At 37.0% G+C, this 23,834-nt stretch overlaps 1 protein-coding gene across 4 annotated transcripts in view; it reads right to left on the reverse strand.

The window, feature by feature from the left end:
• DOCK4 (dedicator of cytokinesis 4) overlaps window positions 1–23,834 on the reverse strand; it is a 256,389-nt gene that overhangs the window by 91,792 nt on the left and 140,763 nt on the right. For all 4 annotated transcript variants that reach the window (XM_037388680.1, XM_037388679.1, XM_037388681.1 and 1 more), the window contains exons 13-15: window positions 20,524–20,649; window positions 3,176–3,300; window positions 1,543–1,705 (exon numbers count right to left, since the gene is read on the reverse strand). In XM_037388680.1, the coding sequence (XP_037244577.1) occupies window positions 1,543–1,705; window positions 3,176–3,300; window positions 20,524–20,649 (414 nt within the window). The remainder of the gene's footprint in view (window positions 1–1,542; window positions 1,706–3,175; window positions 3,301–20,523; window positions 20,650–23,834) is intronic.

Genomic DNA, 23,834 nt, shown 5'->3' on the forward strand with positions numbered 1-23,834 from the left:
ATTATACATTTTAGACAAATTAAATGGATATAATACAATACAAGAAAGAATACTGGAAGCTATTTGGAGATAGTCAGACAAGGATTATCTTAAATTTCTTTTCAGATTTGCGCATCATCTTCTGTAATGGTTTCTTTTATCTCACTATAAATCAGAAAGCAGTATTCTGTAATGATTTGGTATTTATTAACAACAAATAATAAAATTCACCAAATATGCAGTCTTAACAATACATAGAATACCAGGAAAGGCAAATGAATGTGACCTAGCCAGTCCAACAAGAAAAAAGAATCCTAGCAGCTTCTACTGACTGGTCTCCATTTTAGGTCAGCCTCAGGCTACACTGCACCACACTTCTATTTTCAAATAAGGCATCTGCCTCTATACATATGACAAGATGTCACTGTTCCTTATGTGAATGTTAGACAGCAGATAACATTTTCAAACGTGGTTATCTAAGCTCAAATGCAAAAAAACTCATCCATCACCTAAATATAAAGCAGACTACAAAGCAGTGAGATGGCACAGATTTTACTGAAGACAATGAGTGTAGATGCTGAACACTTGAAAATCAATCAGTTTTTAATCAAATGTGTATACATATGAATTTTGAGTCTGGGTTTAGCACAGCTGGGGGGGTGTAGGCAACCATAACAAAAATATCTGACCTACACCACATAGGAAATATTGTGCAAAAATATATCACATGAAACATACTACTGAAATTTTTCCTTTATTACTTCAAAGCTTATAAAAGAAATCTTGAAAAGGAATCAATGCATTTTTTTCCTGTATTATCTGTTTCTTACATTTTAAAGTTTACATACTCAAAATCAAAACATACTATCACTCATTGCATGCCACTTTCCACAAAGGGAATCTAAACAATCAAAATCCTGCTATATCTACACAAAAAAAGCCAAACAGCCACAATTTAAAAACTGCACAATTTTATCCACCTTTCTCTACAAGCTTGACAGCAGTCAGCACCATAGTTATGAAACTTGTCTTGCATACCTTGGTATGCAGAATGTGAACCCCAACCTCAATTTTTACCTCAAAATTACCTCTGAAATTTTTCAGAATGTTTAGAGCATTCAGGAATTTCATAGAGTAAAAAAAAAAAAAAAAAAAAAAGTGATACAAAAATGATTAACTGACCGTGATGTATGTACCTGTGTGTATTTCCCACTGGTTGAATTGCTAAACATGTATTATGGAACAAGCATAATTCTGGGTAATTCACCAGGTAAATTTGAAATTTGCATTTGGACTTTACCTGAAATTCTGTTTATATGTGCAGCTGAAATGTTGCCGATTTCTATTTAATAGAACTAGAACGGTTTCTCCTGGTATTTACCAAATTTGGACTTTACCAAAGCACTGAGTTCCACCAAGTAGAGTTGCAAACCTGTGAAGCTGTCATGAAAGCGTTACAGAGAAAGATCATGCAGCTGTCTTTTTTCCTGAGGTATTACAGAAACTCATGTGCTGACAGCAGCTTAACAGGGCGGACTAGCAGAAGTCATGAACAGCACTCACTGGAACAGTGCCGGAATTCACAGCGGATGTGTGCTCCTCTGAATTTATCCACAGGAATAGGCAGTTTCAGCAGCTCAGCCCATCTGGGACCATTGTTATGATAAAGCACAAAGGAATGGTACTCGCTGGCTGGTGGCTCTCCAGAGCCGAATGAGATAAAATCCTAATGAAGAAAAAAATATGATTAAGGATTTAAATATAGATTAGTTCACTGGTAAGATGTCAACAAGGACTGCTCATCCAAGGAAGACTATTTAATATTTATATTCATATCATAAATGCCACATGTGGTACAATCCTCAATGTCTTAAACCCCACAAAAATTGTGGCACTTTGTTAATATTTGCTGATTAGAAAAAGTAGCAAGAATAACCCCCATAGATAATCTAAGTGTTGCATCAGGTGAATTGGGTGATCAGGAAGGCTGAAGTAACAAATGTGGAGTCCCGTGACACAGCACGGTCTAGTCACTGTTATGCCCAAGCAACAAACAAGAATGTAACTGAGACAAGAAAAGATCCTTAGTCCTCAAGCAAGCCCGTAGCCCTGCCGTTATCAGTAATATGTCCCAGCATGAAAAATAAAGAAATACAGATTCTCTGATTAGGAAGAAACAAAGCGTTAGTTGCCTTTGCAACACCCACGATGGTCTCTCCATAGCAAAGTAGGCAAATGGATTTGTCTAAGTCCTGACTTGAGGATACCTATTAATTCTCTGCAGGAAAGATAATTGCTGAGGAGAAAAGTTACAGCTTACAAGGGATCATCTTTGCATCTCAATCTCTTTATTTTTTTATTATGTATATAAAAAAATGAAGATATGCACACACACTTATGTATATAAGTATATATATATATAAAAACATACATACATTGCACACTATGCATTTATATGCACAATCTCACTTCACACACACACAATTCACTCATACCAGACTATTTGTGTCAAACTTCATTTTCTGACCCCACAACCCTCAAAATCATGCAAAACGTGAAAAAAATAAAATAAAAGGGGGGAAGTTCTTAAATACATACAGAAAAAGTTTACAGTTTCTTTTAGTACAGGAAAAATATCTGAGAAAGATTCATCCATATAATAATTAAAATACAAAACACTGCCTGTTTGTAAGCTATCATGAGCACCATGCAATCAAATCTGAAGAAAAGCAGAAACATTAATTTATTTTTTTATTGATACATGGCAGTGATTTTTACATCAAGGATCTCTGATCTAATAACATCAGACAAAAAACTAGAAATTATCAAAACATGTTCCATGTGGGATGAAGAAATGTATACCCACTAAGAAGAATTATTATGAAACAAAAAATTATCCAAAACTTGATCTTCCTTCCATATTTTCCAGTATCTGAATGGAATCATTAGTTATTTGGCTGGCAATTATAGCTGTTTATCTGAATCACATAATTGATCACAGAAATAAAACAAACATGCATTTTCTAAAGGTTTTAAGCAAACTAGAAATACTTGTAACATCTGAACTCACCAAAATATAAACACAGCCTTTCCAATGCAATTTTGTACTCTTCAAACAATGCCACAAAAGATTATTTACATCTGCAAAAGTCTATCAAAATTAACTACAGCAAGGAAAAACATACAGCAAAGGTACCTTTAAAATCTGACCACTGCTGTCCACAACATGCATTGTCACTTCTACATTTCTGGCCACACTTTTTCCTCCTTTCTCAAATTCTCCTCTTTCTACAGTGATATATAAATCATTCCTCATTTCACCTATAAAAAAACATATCGAACAAAAAGGGTACAAAAGTCAGTTCAATTTGTTTACTTTTTGCTTTTAGTACTTCAGTAGACTTTCATCGTCTCTTCCAGACAAGGTATAGTACCATACCCACAGTTTATCAGTATTTTGATACTCTAAATAATAACAATTGCTTTCATAAACCAAGACAGCCGACAAAGCTTCATCCCTCTCAAATCCCAAGAGATTATATGTCATATTAAACCAGTTGTAGGGGCTTGTACTCATCTGTTGGCTCTTTTTGGTCTTTACAGTGGCATCTCTAGCTATACTGAAAGTGGTGTCTAGTTTCACCTCATTTAATTCCTCTTTTGATCTAAGGCAGTATTAATGTATTTTCTTTCATTTGTAATCATTACATTTCTCTGTTTAATGTCTCCTTGAAGAAATTATTACTTTTTTGCTTAATCTCAAAAAAAAAAAGTGTATTACTTTGAAGATGCAAAACAAGAGGTTGGTGTTCTGTCTATTAGAAGGGCAGGCTTCCCAGATTGCTAGCATGCAAATTTGTCTTTCTGATCCAAAAGATCTAAAGACTTTTTACATTAACAGGGTGTTCCAAAGTTTATAGCAAAATTTTAGCTAAGTTAGTTTATTTTTCACTTGTTGGAAAGGCTTCTGAGAAATTAAAATCTTCATCAACAAATTCAAACCACAAATCCAATACAGGCACTACCAAAGTGCTACATAGTATGTACAAGTTATTAAAAGCTGCTAGCGTATTTAAATCAAAATTCTTTGCATGTTCATACAGGAACATGCTAGGTATTATTTCAGACCATAAACAGATCTTCTGGATGAGATCAATAATAGTTTTATTTTAGTTTCAGTTGACACAAACCACAAAGTTTATAGTTGATGAAAGGGAGAAAGACTGGTTGGCAGTTGTTGCAGGGGGGTGGGATGGGAGGAGAAGCAGTACCGGTGGTGACTGGAGCAGCAAGGAAGGGAAGTCCATGTTCTGTTTGAAGGTGCTAAACCTATTTCTAAAAAGTGTAAATGAATCTAGCTCTGATTTGGAAGCAAGTGGCCTTCTATTGTGAAACACAGAAAAGTGAAAGATTAACAGCATCATAATTAGGAGCATTTCTGAAATTCTAATTTCTAGATTTGGTAGGAAAAGGAATTGAGACTATATCTTCTCATCTAGTGAAATGTAAGTTTAGCACAATGGGAATACCCTCTTTTAATAAAGCAGATTTTCACTGAGCACTGGTGAAAAGAAATCAAGTATGACAGTTTTGTGTATTTATAGGTGTACCACTTGGAAATCAAACATGAGATGGATACCTGTACTGTGAGTAAAGTTAATTAATATATGTAACTGATCAATAACTAGTGCATCCTCAGTTTCTGGCTTCATTTTAATTAATTTGATCTGCTTGAACTTTCCAGGATACTCTTGTTTCACATTTCTTGCAGTTACTTTACTGCATGCAACTCTCCAGTGATTTTTAAACACCAGAAACAATGACCTTGCTACAGTCTTCTCATATTTTTATAACGTTATTCCATCACTGTATGCAAAATAATTGATTCCTCCAAAGCACAACCTAAACCACTGCCAAATGAGAAAAGAAAAAAAAAAAGAAAAAGGAACCCGTTGTATTATTAAGCCCTCAAGAACCATGCCCATAAAAAAGCAGGAAAAATCTGCTAGTGTATTAACTTATTATCAATTCTCTTCTGAAACAACTATGAATAGAGACTGGAATAGAGCTAGATAGAATGTACAGAAACAAATACTAGGACCAGATGGTATTCACTTAATAGTTTTGTATGAAGTCAAGGATAAAAGAGCTAAATTACTAAGTGTGTGCAATCATTGAATCAATCTCTAGTTCCTGGTGGAAACCAGGTTCAAGATAAGCAAAAAAGGGGGCGTTTTTCAGGTAATGGACAGCAAGACTTGTAAAACAAAACAAAACCAAACCCCAAATCACAAAAGCAACCCCAAAACAAAAACCAAACACAACCAAAACCTTTCCAAAGCATGTAGAAATATATAAGGGTTCAAGGGAATAACAGAGAAGTCACAGAAGGAAGATCCAATAAAGGTTATGAAACAAATGATCACAAGCAGCTCAGGAAATCCCCTGAGCTGAAAATAGCTGGAGGCTGGGAGAGCATCAGGGGGTAATTATCATACATGCATATATGCATGCTCAGTTCTTACTCTTCCTTAGGTGTCTGTTTACAACACTGCTGGATGGGCCCTTGGTTTGAATCAGTAAAACTCTTCTTATGTTTAAATCAAGTCACAAAATTACCATTAAAATTACTAGATTCTGATTATTTCCACAGTGCAGTAATTTTTAATATAAGAGTTTTAGAAGCTTGTACAGTATGGTTATTAAAAAGCATGCAGTATGTTGGGTCATTGCTTAGCTTACACTTATATTAGGACCAGTTCTAGTTAGTGCTGGCAGTCGGCCACTTTCAGGAGCTTCACATTCAGAGAAAACGACAACAGGGATTAGTCAAAGACAGAAGCTTTCTACATAACTGATTTTAGCAAATAGCTTGTAGTTGGAGCAATTTCTCTTTAAAATTAACTTGAATTCTACACGCATTTGTGCTACATTCAGTAATTATTTTCATTTATCGGTAAGAAATTATTTCAGTTTTGCATGGGGTCATCACAGAAACATAACCAAATAACTGTTTCCACCACAGATGTCATGACCTAGCCGCAGTGAAAACCAGTGAAAATGGTATTATTTCCTTTTTAAACAGAGTAAACTGTCCAGAGCAAACTGTCCAGGACTTAAGTGCAAATGAAAATGACAGTAGAACAGGTTGCCCAGAGAAGCTGTGGATGCCCTGTCATTGGAAGTCTTCAAGGTCAGGTTGGACATGGCTTTGAGCAACCTGGACTAGTGAAGCATGTCCCTGCCGATAGGGGGTGGGTGGGTGGGGCAGGGATGATATTTAAAGTTCAAGATGATCTTTAAAGGCCCCTTTCAACCCAAACCATTCTATGAGTCTATGCAAAAATAAGAAAGCATTTCTTTCTAAAAGAAGCAATCAGAGCTTCACAGGAGTTAAGCAGGCTTTCAAAAATGGTGTCTGCATTTTAAGCTTTTTAAGAAAAACCCAAACCCATTGAATTTCACCTCTTTAATACCAGCAGAAATCAAATCACATGGAATAAAAGACAAAGGAGTAGAATGTACTTTCACAAATACTGCCCTGTTCTCCTCTTACAGAACCTTAGCAGAGTTTGTAATCACTGACATGAGAAGATAGTTAAGATGAAATTTGTCCTGATCTACATCCATTCAGGAAGCTCTACTTTGTTTTCAATGTCTCAGAGCAAATAACATGGGTCACCTTATTGAAAGAAATGCCAGATTTTCTCCACTATCATGCAAGGCAAATGAAATCCAAGAGGAGACCAAGCTGCTCATAATATCGGAGGAATAACAATGTTTTATATGGAAATGAATAGAAAAGCAGAGGGGAGATAACTGAAAGAGGCTGGAAAATTAATCAAAAAGAATGTAAACTATGGCCTACATGTCAAGGGTACGGTCTGCAGCAGGTAGATACAACACCAGCTTCATTTTCTCAAAGTATGTGACCTACCTGACATTTTAGAAACTTTACAAAAATTTAGATTTTAGTTTAAATTTGGCCTTCTGTCTGGATTTGTACACACACATATTTCACTTTTACTTTACAAAAATCACTACTTGCAACCAAAATGCAAAAAAACCCAACTATACTGAACTTGCACAGTTCAGGTAGGTGCACCAGAACATTCAGAACTTAAAGTCATGCTCTTGACAAATCTTTAGCACAGTATTTATATGAACATATTACAAGTAAAAGTTCATAAAATCAGAAAGTCAATGGAGTTGTAAAAACCAAGCACAAAGTCTTATCAGAAAATAGCTGATGGTGATGAAAGAAAATTAATTTGGAAAGCAAACTGTACTCTGGAAAGGAAAAATGAAATAAAACAATAATAAAAACTTAGAAAAATATATTTTGATCCAAATTTAAAAATCTATTTCACTCTTAATATACTGCTCTGGAGATATCTTAATCTCTTTAACCTCCTCAGCACAGAAATAACATTGCTTTGATGTTCCTTAACAGAAATTCGCTCAAAAAAAAATAAATGAGGTTGTCTGTGTAAAACTAAATTAGGGCATTCTTTTGCAGCCCCTCTTTCAGTAAAGACAATTCCAACTTGCTCTGTAAAATATTCAAACATCAGCAAGTTGTTGAAATTATGTGTGTTCTTTTAACTGATCTTTTTAATTTCTGGCAACTGTTATTACACATCTGATTACAAGAACATGCGATATTTTTCCATGGGATCTTTGCCTTAATCACTATACCAGATGTAATTCTGGTGGATTCTTTTCACTAAGAGAGGCAATTACAGCCATAAGTACTACTGAAAGGCAAAGTCTTGCTGAATACCTGAGTTATGATGTAGACTTCGCTGAGTACAAATTGTATCTTCAGCTAAAGTATCTGCATGACTCAAATCTCTCCTAGGTATATGTGTACTGAGATTTTTACACAGTCTTATACTTGACCAAATCTAAGGAATTTGCACAGAAACAAGAGGCACATCTTATTTAGTACAGGACATCAAATTTTAATTACTGGTTGAAAACATGGCTATATAATTGGATTCCAATCAGACATGCTGAGACTTGAAACATGATGAAAAAAGCAACGTTAATTATTCCAGCTTATTTCCATGTTGAGAAATGTGAAGTCCCCTTTTCTATATCTCGTTTCAGTGTAAACCTTCAATTGTTATTTTCAGCATGAAGTCTGGTACAGGAATAAGTAACCAAAAGCAATACTAAAAATGTTGTTCAACTTTTAGGTACAAACTGGCTTCTACCTATAATTAAGTTGTGTGGGATGAAAATATCTAGGTCACTTGAAAACTTTTCTTTCAAAAGAGAGGGCAGTTCATTTTTCCCTGTTCTTATGGAGCATTTCCTTCCACCAGCTCCTGTTGTAACTTTTCTTCCTGCTTTCTAAATTCAGCAGAGCTTCTGGGCTGTACAACAAACATGTGAATATCAACATCCCGTTAGTAACACTGTTAACCAGTACAGGGTCAAACCCCTAAGTCAGTGTTATCTAGGAATGACATACAGTTTTCTGAGTAAGAAAAGACTACGGAATGGTGAACCACACACACACATATTATTAAACGTGTTTTGTGAAACTAAATCACCTAGGTCTCCTTAGAAGTGGACACTTCGAGACATGTGGGTTATGAGCTGAGTCAACAAAAGCTGGAGAAAAGCAAATTAAAGAAGCTATGTGTTGCATTTCTGTATTGTTTCTGAATCATTTCAACACTTTAAAAGCTTATCTTGGTAAAACTCCTTTCTAGCCACTATCCAAATAAAAAAAACAATAAAAATGAGGTTACAACAAACCATAGGTAAGGCAGAAGGCTGTTTTACATTGGATGTAAGGTGCCAAACAAAACAAACCAAAAAAAAAGTTGGTGTTTGTCCCTGTGAGAGATGGAAGTAAGTAATAAGCTCTCTCATGAAAAAACAAAAACTGTGAGGATCAAAAGCATGTATTTAAGGGAGCTATTTGTTCTTACTTCAGACACTATTGCAATGTGTTGAAAAATGGTATCAGTATCTTCTGTGCCAATTACAGAAGTGACCTATTAACCCCAACACCTTGGCACTTACTTAGCACCCTATTATTTCACCTATTTGCCTTAATCAAAACCAGATTTTTAAATATTAAGAGTTGCAGACTGAAGCACTCCAACAAGAGCTTCTACTACAAAGTAAGGGCTAGAACTATATGGAAACTGAAGCTCCATAAAATTTAACCACAAAATACAAAGCTGCAGTGACGTGGATGGTTATACAGCCTTAACTTTCCCATGCAGCACAAGTGTTCAGTGCACATTCTGTGGGAACGTTTACTCTGGTACTTGAATTGAATTGTATGTGGTAAGTGCTGAATTGAAATATCTGGGTTGCTAAATCAAAACGTGTACAGCACAGCATTGGCAGTACCTGCCTTTTCATATGGTCCTGACAATAGATTCCAGCTTTGACCAGGCAAAAATATCTTGAAAGTACTATATACAGACTGAGAAAAGAAAAACTCCAAACGCTTCATGCCCCTGATATAAGTGCTAACCAGTCAGATTACAGCTCAAGGTTTCTGACCTAAGAAGAAACAGATGAAGCTTCATGACTTCAACTACCAACGAATTGTCCAAGGGCTGAACAGGAGCAAAGGACAGAGACCTGATCAACATCAATTACATGAAAGAGGCAATTATAAGGAACAAGAAAAAAAGGCCAATTAAAGTCAAAAAACAATCATGAGACAAACTACCGGAGGACACACTTAGCTAATGGAGGTTGGTCAGCCTTCTTGAACCTGCCAACTATAAACCACAAATTTTAAATAATCAGTAACGAGAAAAGAGCCAGGAGTGATTTCCAGGTTGGAGATGACAATAGGACCCCTGAGCGTGCATTATCTCTACAGTGCATTTTCATTATGGGATGGTTCTGCAGGCTCCCTTTCGTTCCCAAGTAGGAGGTTGCATCATCACTATTCAGGTCCTGCGTACAAGCACTGGTCTGCTGCTGCTCACAGGGTGTGCCCCCAGCCATGGCATCTATGTGCAAGCTGCCCCCAGCTCACAGGGGCTTGAATGCTCCCCCTGAACCTCAGGTGACAGGAACACCACAGGTAATCACTACTAAGGAGAAGGTCAGATCAAGATAAGCATCAGAAGAACATTTGTATGAATGTACTGTTTGATCTTTTGTTTTTCTAGAAATATTTGTACCTAATCTAAGCATCAAAGTAAACTGTTTTTAAAATTACACTGAGGAAACTGTGAGTTACAAATGCAACACAGATATTATAACAACAAGACTTTCCTCATATTCCATCCACATTTAGAACTGTAGAATTTTTTGCAGCATATTAATGTGGAATAAGGTTTTCAAGCTGAAGATAGCTGTCAAAGAATCAAAAGGTAGCTGTCTTCGTTAGAAAGAAGAGTTTAGTTTGCCATCTATCCTTGAAAAGCTTTCTAGGGAAATAAATTCCAATTTGATTCTTTATTACTGTAACAAAACACAGCATGATTGTATTTGAACAAGATAGCATCTCTGATAGTTACAGCTTTCAGTGTGCAAATCTAAACTGTTCTGACAGCAGCCACTAATTTAAAAATAATTACACAGAACCCGCTAGGAGCTTTTGTTAGGAACTGCCTTTTTGAAAGCTTTGCTCAGAATTATAGGCCCTTTCCAAACATGAATTGAAAAGGAACAGAAAACATTATTTTGTTTAGACAAAGTTCCTGTTCATTTACATCTTTCTAAAATACAAGCTAATGAGTTGCTTTGTTTTATACCCTAAACATGACTTGAACAGCTCTTAATTTCAGTTGTAGGGACTGAAAATCTCTGGATGTGGCTCTGACAAAATGGTATTATCCAGGATGCAAAATGTTTTAGAGTAAAGCTCCTTAGAATACTTTGTAGAATGGAACAAGAGTTGTGTAGCTACTGTCAGTGGGAGGATCTAAATAACACACATAGAAGGTGATTTTAGGAGATCTGAGGAGGGCTAGGGGCCCTCAGTCTACCTTGCCTCCTACCCTTTCAGCCAATCCATTCTATGTCTTTTAGCAGCTAGGATGCTCTATGATGTTGCTATCCATGCTGATACAACGACAAGCAAAACTAGAAGACAAAAGATAAGGGCAGGAAAACTTCCACTCCCTTTTTAGCCCAGTAGACTTGGAACTGGCACAGCTTAAAGTTACAACAAGAACAAGCACTTCACAGAAACACAGCAAACTGCAGAAGAGCTGAATTCAAAAGTAGGTGGCCCTATGTCTGAGTGATGCAGTGCTGCCCATCACTAAATTTCAACACATTACACTACAAGCTGATCATATTTCCAGTAGTCACAAGCTGAAAGTTGTAAATACTTTAACTATCAAAATATATGTATTTATTAAATATATGTTTGATGGGGGCCTGTGGGGGGGAGACTAAGTCCTGGAATAACACAGTAACACTAAACTCTTGCAAATACTTTCTTGTAGAGAAATTATATAGGACTGTATGAAAAGTTTAGTTGTAAAATGTTTGTGATGGCTGGTAAAAACATGAGGTATGAATTGTTAAAAAGAAAAAAAAGAAGGGGGAATTGTAGAGGAATGAAGCTGGGTTAATTAATATTAATAACATACAGCTGTGGGCTGGCTTCAGGGGCAGCGGGTTGGCCAATGTAGACAATGTGCAGCTGTGGCTGGTTCTGCTAAGAGGTTGGGCAGCCAGTGAAGAGAGAGAGGCCAAGGAAAAGAGAAAAGGAAGAAGAGAGAGAACACACACCCTGGAAAAGGAGAGACTAGGAGAAGGCAGCAGAGGGACTAGTATGAAGAGTATGTTGGTATGTGATTGTAAAAGACCTTGTTGCAGCCGGCTAGTTTGGAGAGTGCTGCGACACTTTCTGACAGTTCAACTTTGATAATTTCATACAATCACTGAACAGTTTGGGTTGGAAGGGGCAGGGACATCTTCCGTTAGACCAGGTTGCTCAAAGCCCCATCCAACCTGGCCTTGAACACTTCCAGGGATGGGGCACCCACAGCTTCTCTAGGAAACCTGTTCTAGTCCCTCACCATCCTCACAGGAAGAAATCCTTTACTAGTATCTAATCTAAATCTACTGTTTCAGATTAAAGCCATTCCCCCTTGTCCTAGAACTACATGCCCTCTCCAGCGTTCTTGAGGGCCCTCTTTAGGTACTGGAAGGCTGCTCTAAGGTCACACTGGAGCTTCCTCTTCTCCAGGCTGAACAACCCCAACTCAGCCTTTCCTCATGGGAGAGGTGTTCCATCCCTCTGATCATTTTTGAGGCCCTCCTATGGACATACTCCAACAGGTCTACATCTTTCCTGTACTGAAGACTCCAGAGCTGGATGCAGTACTCCAGGTAGAGTCTCACCAGAGTGGAGCAGAAGGCCAGAATCAATTCCCTTGACCTGCTAGCCATACTTCTTTTGATGCAGCCAGGATATGATTGGCTTTCTAGGCTGCAAATGCACATTGCCAGCTCATGTCCAGTTTCTCATCCACCAGTACCCTCAAGTCCTTCTCTGCAGGACTGCTCTCAATCCCTTCATCCCCCTGCCTGTATTGATACTGGGGCTTGTCCATACCCAGGTGCAGGGCCTTGCACTTGGCCTTGTTGAACCTCATGAGGATCACATGAGCCCACTTCTCAGGCTTGTCCAGGTCCCTCTAAATGGTATCCTGTCCTTCAGGTGTGTCAACTGCACCACTCAGCTTGGTGTCACCTGCAAATCTGCTGAGGGTGTACTTCATCGCACTATGTCATTGATGAAGATATTAAACAAAACTGGTGCCAGTACAGACCCCTGAGCAACACCAGTCATTACTGATCTCTCTCTGGCTGTTGACATTCTGTTGAATTCAGTTGACAGCTGTTGACCACTACTCTCTGAATGCAACCATCCAACAAATTCCTTACCCACTGAACAATCCACACATGAAATCTGTATCTCTCCAATTTAGAGAGAGAAGGATGTTGTGGGGGAATGTATCACAGGCCTTACAGAAGTCCAGGCAGATGACATCTGTAGATCTTCCCTTCTCCACTGCTGTAATCACTCCATCATAGAAAGCCACTAGGCTGGTCAGACAAGATTTGACCTTGGTGAAACCACACCGGCTGTGTCAAATCACCTCCCTGTCCTCCATGTCCCTTAACATGGCTTCTAGGAGAATCTGTTCCATGATCTTCCCAGGCACGAGAGGTGAGGCTGACAGGTTGGTAGTTCCCAGGATCCTCCTTTCCATCCTTTTAAAAAAGTGGTGTCATGTTTCCCTTTTTCCAGTCGCTGGGGACTTTCCCTGACTGCTGTGACTTTTCAAATATCATGGAGAGTGGCTTGGCAACTACATCAGCCAATTCCCTCAGGATTCTGGGATGCATCTCATTGGCTCCTATAAACTTACATATGTTCAGGTTCCCTTGGTGGTCTCAAACCCGACCTTATCTTATAGTGGGAGGGACTTTGCTCTCCCACTCCCTGCCTTGAGGTCCACCCACTTGAGAGGTGTGGGAAGCAAGATTGTCAGTGAACACAGAGGCAAAAAAGTTGCTGAGTACCTCAGCCTTCTCCTTGTCTGTTGTTACCTGTTTGCTAGTCGTGTTCATCAGTGGGGGGTATGCTTTCCTTGACCTTTCTTTTTTGGCTGACATATCTACAGAAGCTGCCCTTATTATTCTTTGTGTTTCTTGCCAAGCTCAGCTCCAGCTACGCCTCAGCCTTAGCCTTCCCGACCCCATCCGTATACAGCCAGGCAACACCTCTGTACTCTTCCCAGGATACCTGTCCCTGCTTCCACTGCCTATCCATTTCCTTCTTGCCCTTTAGTTTGCCCAGCACATCTTTACTCAGCCATGCCAGTCTCTCACCTTCCCTTCCTGATTTCTTACACAATCCAGAGTTGTATTTAATTAAAAAAAAAAATCAATTAAGAAAATTCAGGTTAAGCACTCTGGCACCATTCCTGAAAATCATAGTACAGAAGAATGTTACCCGAGAAGCGCATCCCTTAAGGAGATCAGCTTAGAAAGATAAAGGTACACTGCATTTCACAAATAATTTTATCTTTGTAGGAAGTAAAATCCCATTATTGAAACAATTTCTTCTTTTGTTTTGCATTGTAGATCATACCAAAAGAGTGGCTGGGTACTTATCAGCAAATGTATTCCAGACTTTTAGGAAATGGGGCAAATCTCATTGTCATCCCTGAAGCTGCCAGTAAATGTGTCAGATTTAAAAGACTGTGACAATCCCCAGTCAGCTCTGTTCAGTGTTTTCTCACCATATAGCAACACCTTGATTTCCTCATTGTTGTGGCAAACAACTTCACTATTTGCAAGAAGCTTCTGCAAGACTCAGAGTAATAACTATTTATGAGTAATATTCACAAATCTCAAGAGTGAGAAAGCATTGTAGCCAGTGCTTAAAGATATGCATACAAAAAAAAAAGTTTAAGATTGGCACCCTCTGGGTGATACTTGACAAAAACTTATTTGGGGCAGGGCGTGTGTCTGCATTTAAGTACATGACAGGGGGTGGACAGAATAAGACCATTCCTATTATTTACATACTGCTAGCTAGTTTTTATGTTATTACTGATATCCTTGTTTACATAAGGCAAAGAAAACAACTCTGCATGTATTAGAATTCTGGGAGCATTGGTGACTGGTAACACTACAGCCTTTTTACTATTACATTAAGTAAGCTTTGGCATATAAATCAAAGACAAAGATGAATAAACAGATTCCTCCGTTACCCTACTGTCCTTTTTCAACAGAACATTATCTGCATTTTCAGTTTTATCACAGGAAGTCAACAAGCCTTAAGAAAACTCATCAGAAAACAGGTGATTAAACAAATCAAATGCCCTTTACGAGGGATTCTCAAACTAATATTTTCAGATGTCAAATGGATTGTAGATCTACCACATAAGACCCAATTGCTCTATGCCTTTCTTTTTTTCTCTTCCTTTTAACAAGGATATTTAAAACAAGTTGCTTTGAACAAGTGGGGAATAAAAGACTTACAAGCTTTTTTAACATCGAACTTTGACCTGTTGATTTTGTATAGCTACAATACAAAGAAAAAAATTTTCCAACAGAATTTTGAAAGACCATTTATTTTTACACAGCTAAAGCATTCAATTGTCAGTTTGCTAGTGCTTCTTCCCTGGTTTACTAAAAAAAGACTTCCAGACCATAACTACCCTTGTATACACTTCCCATGGATCACTGCTACTTATTCTATGTTCCAAAGAAAGCCAACTTAATCTTCCAAATACCAAAGAATGCAGAAGATTCTCTTCCCCATTCTCTGCTTCCAGAGACTTTAAATCAAGGGAATTCCAATTAAATTCTGGCTTGTTTTCCCTTTCCATGTTCTCTTCTATTATTCCTTCAGTTCCTAATGAACCAAGAAAACATGACAGAAGAGATGGGAAGGAGAAGGAAAACAACATAGAAGTTCCTGGCACTTATCTCACCAAGTATGTAGTCACATATTAGTACCTTTGTTTTCTCTGGTGACCTGCAGAAACAGTAATTCCTTTAGCAGATAGAATCAAAGCTTTAAAAATGCATTAAAATAGGATTTGGAAAGCAGAGAGCATTCCCCACAGAGTACTACAGTTTTGTCAAAGGTCAAAATTGAGGGTGTCTTTACTCCACAATATTGCTTAAACTTATTTTGTGTAACTAATATATCCAGGCGATATTACTTCTAGTAATCAAAAATACATGTTTCTGGATTCTTGGAAATCAGAACTGCAAACAATGGCAGGTGTTAAATTTAGGCTGTTTGTACTCCATATAGAATAAGATTGGAAAAATTTATACCACTGCTTGTGGGAGAAAAATGCTTAAGTGTGTCAGACACTTTCTTTTGCTAGAAACAACAGCTCTTTACTAAGTCCAAACTCACTGACAGATACAGAAACCATGATGAAGAGAACAGATTCCATAGCTTGCTTTAAATTTTTGCTCTCCAGACTCTTATTCTAAGCTTTGAAAGAGGAAATATGCTTCTAGTCAAAATCACATAATTGAAAAATGCCTGTTATCACAAAGATAGCATTTTGTGAGATCATTTGTATAAAACGACAAAGATTCTAGTCTAGTTTAATTTTAAAAGCTTCTGAAAATAGAAAGTAAGAAATATTGGAGTGTGTACTTGCACATGAAGACAATAAAAGACCTTTTAATAATCCAGATGAAGGAGTAATGAGTGTATTCAGTAACTTTCAAAGACTGGATTCTGATGAGATTTAACTGGACAGCTAAAGGAAAACTAATGAAGTTAAAAGTTTACAAATGCAAAGCAATACAGATATGATGGTAAAAAAATAAATCATTTTTCTTAAGTTAAGCATATGACAGCCTAATGTTGGAAACTTACAAGCACTGCAACATCTTGCGCAGCTTACTCTATCTGCTGAAGGAGCAGAAGTTGTTTAAAAAAGAACACTGAGAAACAAAAGGCAACTTCTATTATTTGACAAATGTCTGAAAGTATGAAAATTCCATCATGGAAATTAATACTGCAGCTTCATGTAGAGTCTTTAGCTATGTTACTTGCAAAAATATATCACAGGGTTAAGAAAAGGACCAAAAATCCAGAGTGAAGTATTACAAGCCAAGAATTTTGCGGTCAAGACTGACCAGCTCAGCTATAGATACCAGCATTACAAACCCTCTAAGCTTATGAATCAGGAAAACAATGGTTAATGTAATACTGTTGTACTGACTTCTCAATTCTCTTCTCAAAACTTTTCTAATATCATAAGAGTTTAATAGTTTGGATGGACAGGAAGAAATACAAACTCTGATCTTACCTCAAAGTGGTAGAGAGATGTCAGCAGTAGTAATGCCACCAGTTGATATCATAAGCTGAGAAAAGGTTTCTATAGCTAATTGATATCCATCTATGAAAATCTGTTGAGATGTCGGTAAACAAGCCAATTGTTTATGCATTGCAGTACATTTTAGGGACTAAGACATTTGGAGGCAAGCTGCTGTCCTCTATAAGATACAGAACCTTTCAAAACTGTATCTATAGCTGTTTTAATTAAAAATTACCTTTGATACTATAGAAAAAGCTGCATAAGTTTGTAATTCTAAAAAAACCCCAAAAAACCCCACACAAACAAAAAAAAAACCCCAACCCACACAAATTCAAAAATGCATAAAGTTCCAGGAAGTAAGGGTTGGACCTAACTTTGCTTAGTGAAAAAAGGATTCTACAGAAAGACATGAGATTACTTCATGTTCTAGCGTCTCATGCTAAATGGATTTTGGCTTTGAATGTACCAGGTAGCCAAGACAACTACTACCAGTAACAGACTTAGCACTATTAAGAACAGTATAGCTTAAATAAAATAAAGCAGACGCAGTTCTTGTCTGAAATGCACAAGAAAGGAAGATATGCAACTATATGGACGCTTACCATATGATAGTTTAGAGACTGTTTACAACTGGCAGTCCTAGCAGGGAGCTATGGCTCCTCCAGTAAGCCCTCATTTAGACAAACAGCTGTGTTAGGGTTTATTCCAATTATAAAACCCCCAGACAACACACACTAATGATCAGGCTCCTTTATGGAAGTGGGTATCTTCCAAAGATGCAAAAGAATATGTACATGCATATGTGCTAGAACACATGAGCATATGCAGCACTGAAGTTACGCACTGACACAGATGCTGTAAGTCAAATTTAGAAATAGAGTCCATAAGAGTGCACTACATAAAACAGCAAAAAAGCTGGTAAAAGCATGTACAGAAAAATACAAAAGGCCTTTCACATTCCATCACCTATCATATACATTAATCTAACTTAAAGCACTGCTCAAAGTATAGTAGGTTTGTAAATATTAAATGCAAAATTTTATATACTAAGTGGTGATGTGGTTGTCTGTCCTTTTAGGAAATGGTGAACACAGAAATTCAGGATGCAAGCACAGTTGTCCTATGATGCTGTACAAAGCTTTCTGAGAATACTGGCCTGTGCATCTGCAGACTGCTACACTGGGATGCTGGAAAGTTTACTAGTGTTTGCATAGATTCTGTGCTTAAATTCCAGTTAAACCTAGAAAATACACGTTGATTAAACTCACAAGACTACACTTTCAATGCCTGTCCTCCTCCTGTCAGCTACAATGAAGTGAGTTACCCATTTCACAGCCTTTTTGAATCATATACACCTTTTCCCTAGCCATCTACTTCATTTCCTAAAACACTCAGAGTTCTTCATTAAAAAATTTCACGGGGTGCCGGAAAAACCATCCTGTGGCTTCACCCTGTCAGGCTCCAGAGACATAAAACGCACTGCTCCATAAACTGTGCATTACTATTGTCAACAAAATTCTGGTTTGGCATGTATGCTGAACCTAGTTATTTTAACAGTAGCCTCCAAAGAGAAAAGGATTGATAGGATGAAAAATGACGGTCAGAGAGAGTTTAAATACACCAGAAGACTTAAAATACGGCATTTATAAAAGACATACTGTAGTTTAGCAGCATGAAGTATTTCTTATTGAATAATTCAAGAGTCTGGTTCAGAACCCTAACCCAAGTGCTAATTAGCCACTGCAACATACTTTCTTTCAACAAAATCATAAAATAAGATCTAATTAATGACCATTTCCAGTGCCAAAAGTTGAAGTTCTCTAATTTATCTCTGAAAAGAAGACACTAGAAAAGAAACAAAATGAAAGGGGATCTTGAAAAGAAAAAAACATTTCAAAGACTAGGCTCCTGCAGGCATTTCAGTGCCTAGGGCATACTGCTCTGGTTAGCCCTTGAAACTCATCATTGCAAGAGTAACATAATTATTTCTCATCTATGCCAGTAAACATAAAATAAAATTTGTACATTTTCTAAACCGAGGTATGCATATATTTGGACTGAGAAAGCAGCACAGAATCAATGTATTATTTTGTTAACTAAAAACAGGACAAACTGACCCTACACAGTTCTTTGAGCTGAGAAACTCCTCCAGCAGCTGATTACAGAGTCTGCTGTAACATGTTTTTCACAGTCTAGTACATCACATTATTTCACAACTGGAAGGTGAGGGGATACAAGAGCTGTGCATAGAACTTCGAAAATTTAGTAACAGAGCAGAAGGTCATTAAATATAGATAAATGGAGAAGGGTTTCTTAATGGGAGTTAACATGGAGGCAGTCTTTACTGAATACACTGTATCAGCCATATTATCTATAACGGTCATTTGATTCAAATTACAAATTCAACAGTAATACAACAGAGAAATTCTAGCTAATAAGCCCTAAGATTTCAACTGAATGCTTCCATTAAACATACATAATCTGCTTTCAAATTAAATGGCACGTGACTCGTGTTTTATTGTTCTAAATACTACAGTCACATCAGCAGAGTATTTTCATAAAAATGCTAAAACTGTTTTATTAACTTGTGTTCTGTGTATGTGTTAAGTGATTAGTAGTACTGATCAAGGATGCAGAAGGACAGATGTTTAACTGGCAGTAAGAACACAAGAGTGAAATCTCAGTTATCAAGTTTCAGGCAGAAGTTCAAGAGAAATACGTGCCCATAGCTAAAGCTGAGTCTCATTACTGAGTTTTAAATGCCTATTTAACACCTCCTTGATTAGTGAAGTATTGCAGCTTATTTATTCTTGCCTCAGAACCTTAGTTTACTTTTGATTTAGGTACCCATGAATGCAAAGACAGATCTTTAAGAAGGTAGCCTCTGTTAAAACCTGCAAAGTCATGAGGATGATTTACATTTGAGAGACTCAAGGCATTGTGTGTGGACTCAGCGGAAATCAAGATGTGAGCTCCTCCCTGCAACATTTCTCAGCAACACCACAACACCATAATCATGCCAAACTAGTCTGCTTGCAACTATGCTTCTCCTTTAAAGAGACATCTGCCTTATAATTTTCAGCAACCTATTAAACTTAATTTCATTTCAGGGATGGAACTATAGCTAGCAATGCTATTTTCTTCCTACATTTGCTTCTTCACGTTCATATTGACACGATTTTTCTACCTTCCTTATTATCTATTTAAGTATTTGCACTTTTTGTCATACCATATAATTAAAATAAAGTCTCTACATCCCTATTATTATCCAGTTCCAGTGTCTTCATTTCCAGTGTCTGAGACACAAACCACATGAAACCAGAAGCTGTAGAGTGTCAGTGAAAGTCTGTGAATCCTTATTCAGAGAGTTACCAGCCCCTAAGATCATAAAGTTCTTGCTGGTTATCTTTTTCTCTGCACAGAGCTCATCAGTCTTGCATTCAATCATCTTCACTTCTCTAAATGGGGTTCCAACTCTCAAAAAAGGCTGCTATGGCTTTATGCCCTTTTGGCATCAATATAGCTAACTATACAATGTATAATGCAGTGGGGCCACTGGGACTCAGTTTTCTTCTATCTATCTGAAAAACACTAATATAAAAGTCTCTGGAAAAGTTTAAGAAGTTTTACAATACAGTATTTGTTTGGAAATCTGCTGAAAACTAAGTAATTTCTCACTAGTTCTCACTAGTTCTTTTACTGCTTATTGAGTGTTTTTTCTTGTTAAACTTACCAGGCATTATAATATTGGAAAAACCTAGTTTCCTTGTTATGGATACTCCATGGGTAAACCTGGATGTATACTCTCTCCTAATTTGTTCTATGTCTCCATGAAGCAACTGAAGCGAAACTGCCAGACCTGAAAATGAAGAGAAAAACAAGGAAAAATAAGACATTCAAACAGATTATGGTAATCACTACTTCTTAAATATTATATATACTTAGAAGTATATATGCATTCCTGAGAACTCAGAAAATTCAAAGGAAGTTCAGTAATACCAGGCCAGCTCACCTCAATTTTTTTCTGTATTTGGGAAGGCTACCAACATCTAGAAACCAACAGAGACTTGAAAGCAATTTGCAACAAACAACCCTTGAAAAAGCAGTAGCAAATCACTACTGATATGTAACTGAACTACAATGACACATTAGATCAAAGTTATCTCAATGGAGATGGACTGAGGCCTTAACTGCAAAAAGAATTATAAAAACTTCAATTTAGAGAAATGTCAATCAGTATATTTGCTACCATTTCATTTTTTCACTTCCTTCAACACAATGCTGCCTTCATTGGCATGCAAGAAAAGGTGTAAACACAATGGTCCCCATCTATGTGAGAAAAATGGAAGTCCCATTACAATGCATCACTTAATCTGATACAAAGTTATACAATTTATTAATTTAAAATCTGATGAAACAAACTATTAAACCAATATTGCATAATAATTTTTTCTTAGGTACAGCAATTTCACAAGAACTGAAATTAAAATTTTTTTCAATATTCATCAGATGTAATCAGTCTTGCTCTTTCCTATCTTTGCTAGAAGACATGCAAAATGCAATAGTGGCCATACAATAATTTTCCAAAATTTATTCCTCTAGAACCAAGAAAGAGTAACTTCTTCTAATATATCTGCAGTATACAAACAAACTGCAAACAGTATACTTCGTTACAGCTGAGATTAACAAAAACAACAGGCATGCCTTTTGATTATTTCAAATATAATCACCGAGGCAAGTGTCAGGCTAATACATCTTGTAAAGATTAATTTTCCCTGACCTTCAACATTACAACAGTATATCACGTGTCAACATGCAGATCAAGGAGAAGATAAGAGTAAACTCTTCATACACACTGAACAACTGGAGATAAACAGACAACTCGGAAGAGTCATAACTAACTTTAGATTAAACTTGTGTAAATAACATGTATGCACAGATTGAACAACAAGGTCATCAGTCCTTTGGGCTTTGGAAGAAATTTCCCCTACAATCATGTTACTATTTAACTGAATAAATTTACTTGAAGTTTGATAGTTCTTAAATCAGAGCTTGAGAAATCTGTACTATCCAGGCTACTGCACTAAAGAGATCAGAGATGTAATTAGCAGGACAATTTTATCTTTTTTTCCTCTTTCCTACACTTACATTTTTTTTATTTTGGCAACTCCAGAGAATGTGATACACTGACCAGACTTCCATTCTCTGATAAAAAACAGCTCACCTACACATCTCCAACTGAGTACATAAACAAATCTTACAAGGAAAAGCATTCAGTGAAGTCTTTTATTTTAAGGACTGTATTTAATGTCATGGACATTATTTGTCTTGGTAAAGGGAATGCTTCTGTGGTTACCCAGTTAACAACCTTTAGGTAGCAGTGACAATTATCATTGGTGCAGATGAGACAACTACATTATGGCCAGCTGATGGTACAGGAGATTGGTAGGAAGTCATACAGGCAAAACTCATGAGTCTTTTAGAGCAGGTGAAAGGTTCTTTATTGCTGGATGGGAAAAGCTAGGCTTGGTACAGCTCACATATATAAATATGGATATCTAGTCCACCTCCAATCTTGTTTCCTTCATATTTTAAGAAATTGTTATACGTACATATGTATATTCATACCCCCATATGGCCCTATTGCACTGTTTCCTTGGAAACCTAAAAAAACATTTGCCATTCCTCCAGATCAACCACAACAGCGTTAATCAGATACTGTACACCGCCTGGTGTTGAGTAAAGTTATTATGTTTTCTAAACAAAACTTGAAGACCTCAAATCCAGTTGTCCTTTATGCACAAATTCCACAATTTCCTTGAAAAATTTTATTTAGCTCAAAAAGGAGATAAATGTCAAAAACTCCTCACCAATGGCAAAATAGTTTTAAATTCAGAAATAAGCTGCCTGTCAGGATTTGAAGTACTTCCTCACGCAAGGTGAGGAAGATATTAAGAGCTCTGTATTTCACACCATTTGCTGTCAGAAAATGAAAACTTATCTTCTTGTGTCCAAAAGCATCAAGAAAATCTCTCAGTGAACACACCTAAAACACGGTTTAGTCATTTTACCTATAGTTTGAATAAATCTTCGGAATATAAATGGTATGCACCCCCAACTCTTCAGAATAATGAAGACCATTAGATTAAAGATAGCAAAGTTGCTTAAAAACAGTCCAGTACAATAGGAAAGAGTAAAACTAAACTAGAATGGAAACAACAAATCTTACCACTGAGGATCCAGCTGACAAATGAAAAGGGAATTGACAAGAAGGGAAGCAGAAGATCTGATAAATCTGGTTAAAACGCTAAAAGTTAGGAGTATATGGACTTCATATAACCAATGCAAAGAAGGCAATCCGCAGTTAAGCATTGATTGTTCTCTCAAACACTAGTTTTTGCAGGGAAATGCAAGGGGGGGCAGTTAAGAGCCTAAAATCAGAAGATGCACACTGTTACTGAGGTGTGATACCCAAGTTAGATAATAGGTTGCTTGAATTTCCACTGATTTGTTACATTCAGGATCTTGTGATGGGCAAAAGGAACACACTGTATGTGAAAAGCCAGTCCTAATGAAAGTTGTCTAATGGAAGTTGTAACAGTCTAGTCAAGAGTTATTATTAGTCCATTTACAATGATACCGATGCACTCTAAACAATATACATACTGTTAAAATAACATACATACACACAGTCTTTCTACTATCTACCCATGGCTCACCCTTCCACTGTCCCTCTGGGGTCATAAGGTCAATGGTTTCAACCTTGGAAGGTGAGGTATGGTGAATGAGTTATCAGCCTCCCAAGCACTTTGCCATGATGAGTAGGAAGTTGCCTGTTTCTTCCTCTTCTCCGTCTAGGCTCCTCTTGGAGTGACTTTTATGTTTGTTAATGTGTTCTACACTTTGCTATTTCTTCACGGGTCTGCAAACCTGCAATACATCTTCATTCATCATTTATGATGTGTTTTATATATGCCACATATCTGTTCTTTGTTCTCTTTGTTTCCTCTAAAACTGGGGTTTTTTTTCTGCTCTCAAGGTCAC

The sequence above is a fragment of the Falco rusticolus genome, chromosome 5, assembly GCF_015220075.1.
Source record: "Falco rusticolus isolate bFalRus1 chromosome 5, bFalRus1.pri, whole genome shotgun sequence".
Classification (NCBI taxonomy): domain Eukaryota; kingdom Metazoa; phylum Chordata; class Aves; order Falconiformes; family Falconidae; genus Falco; species Falco rusticolus.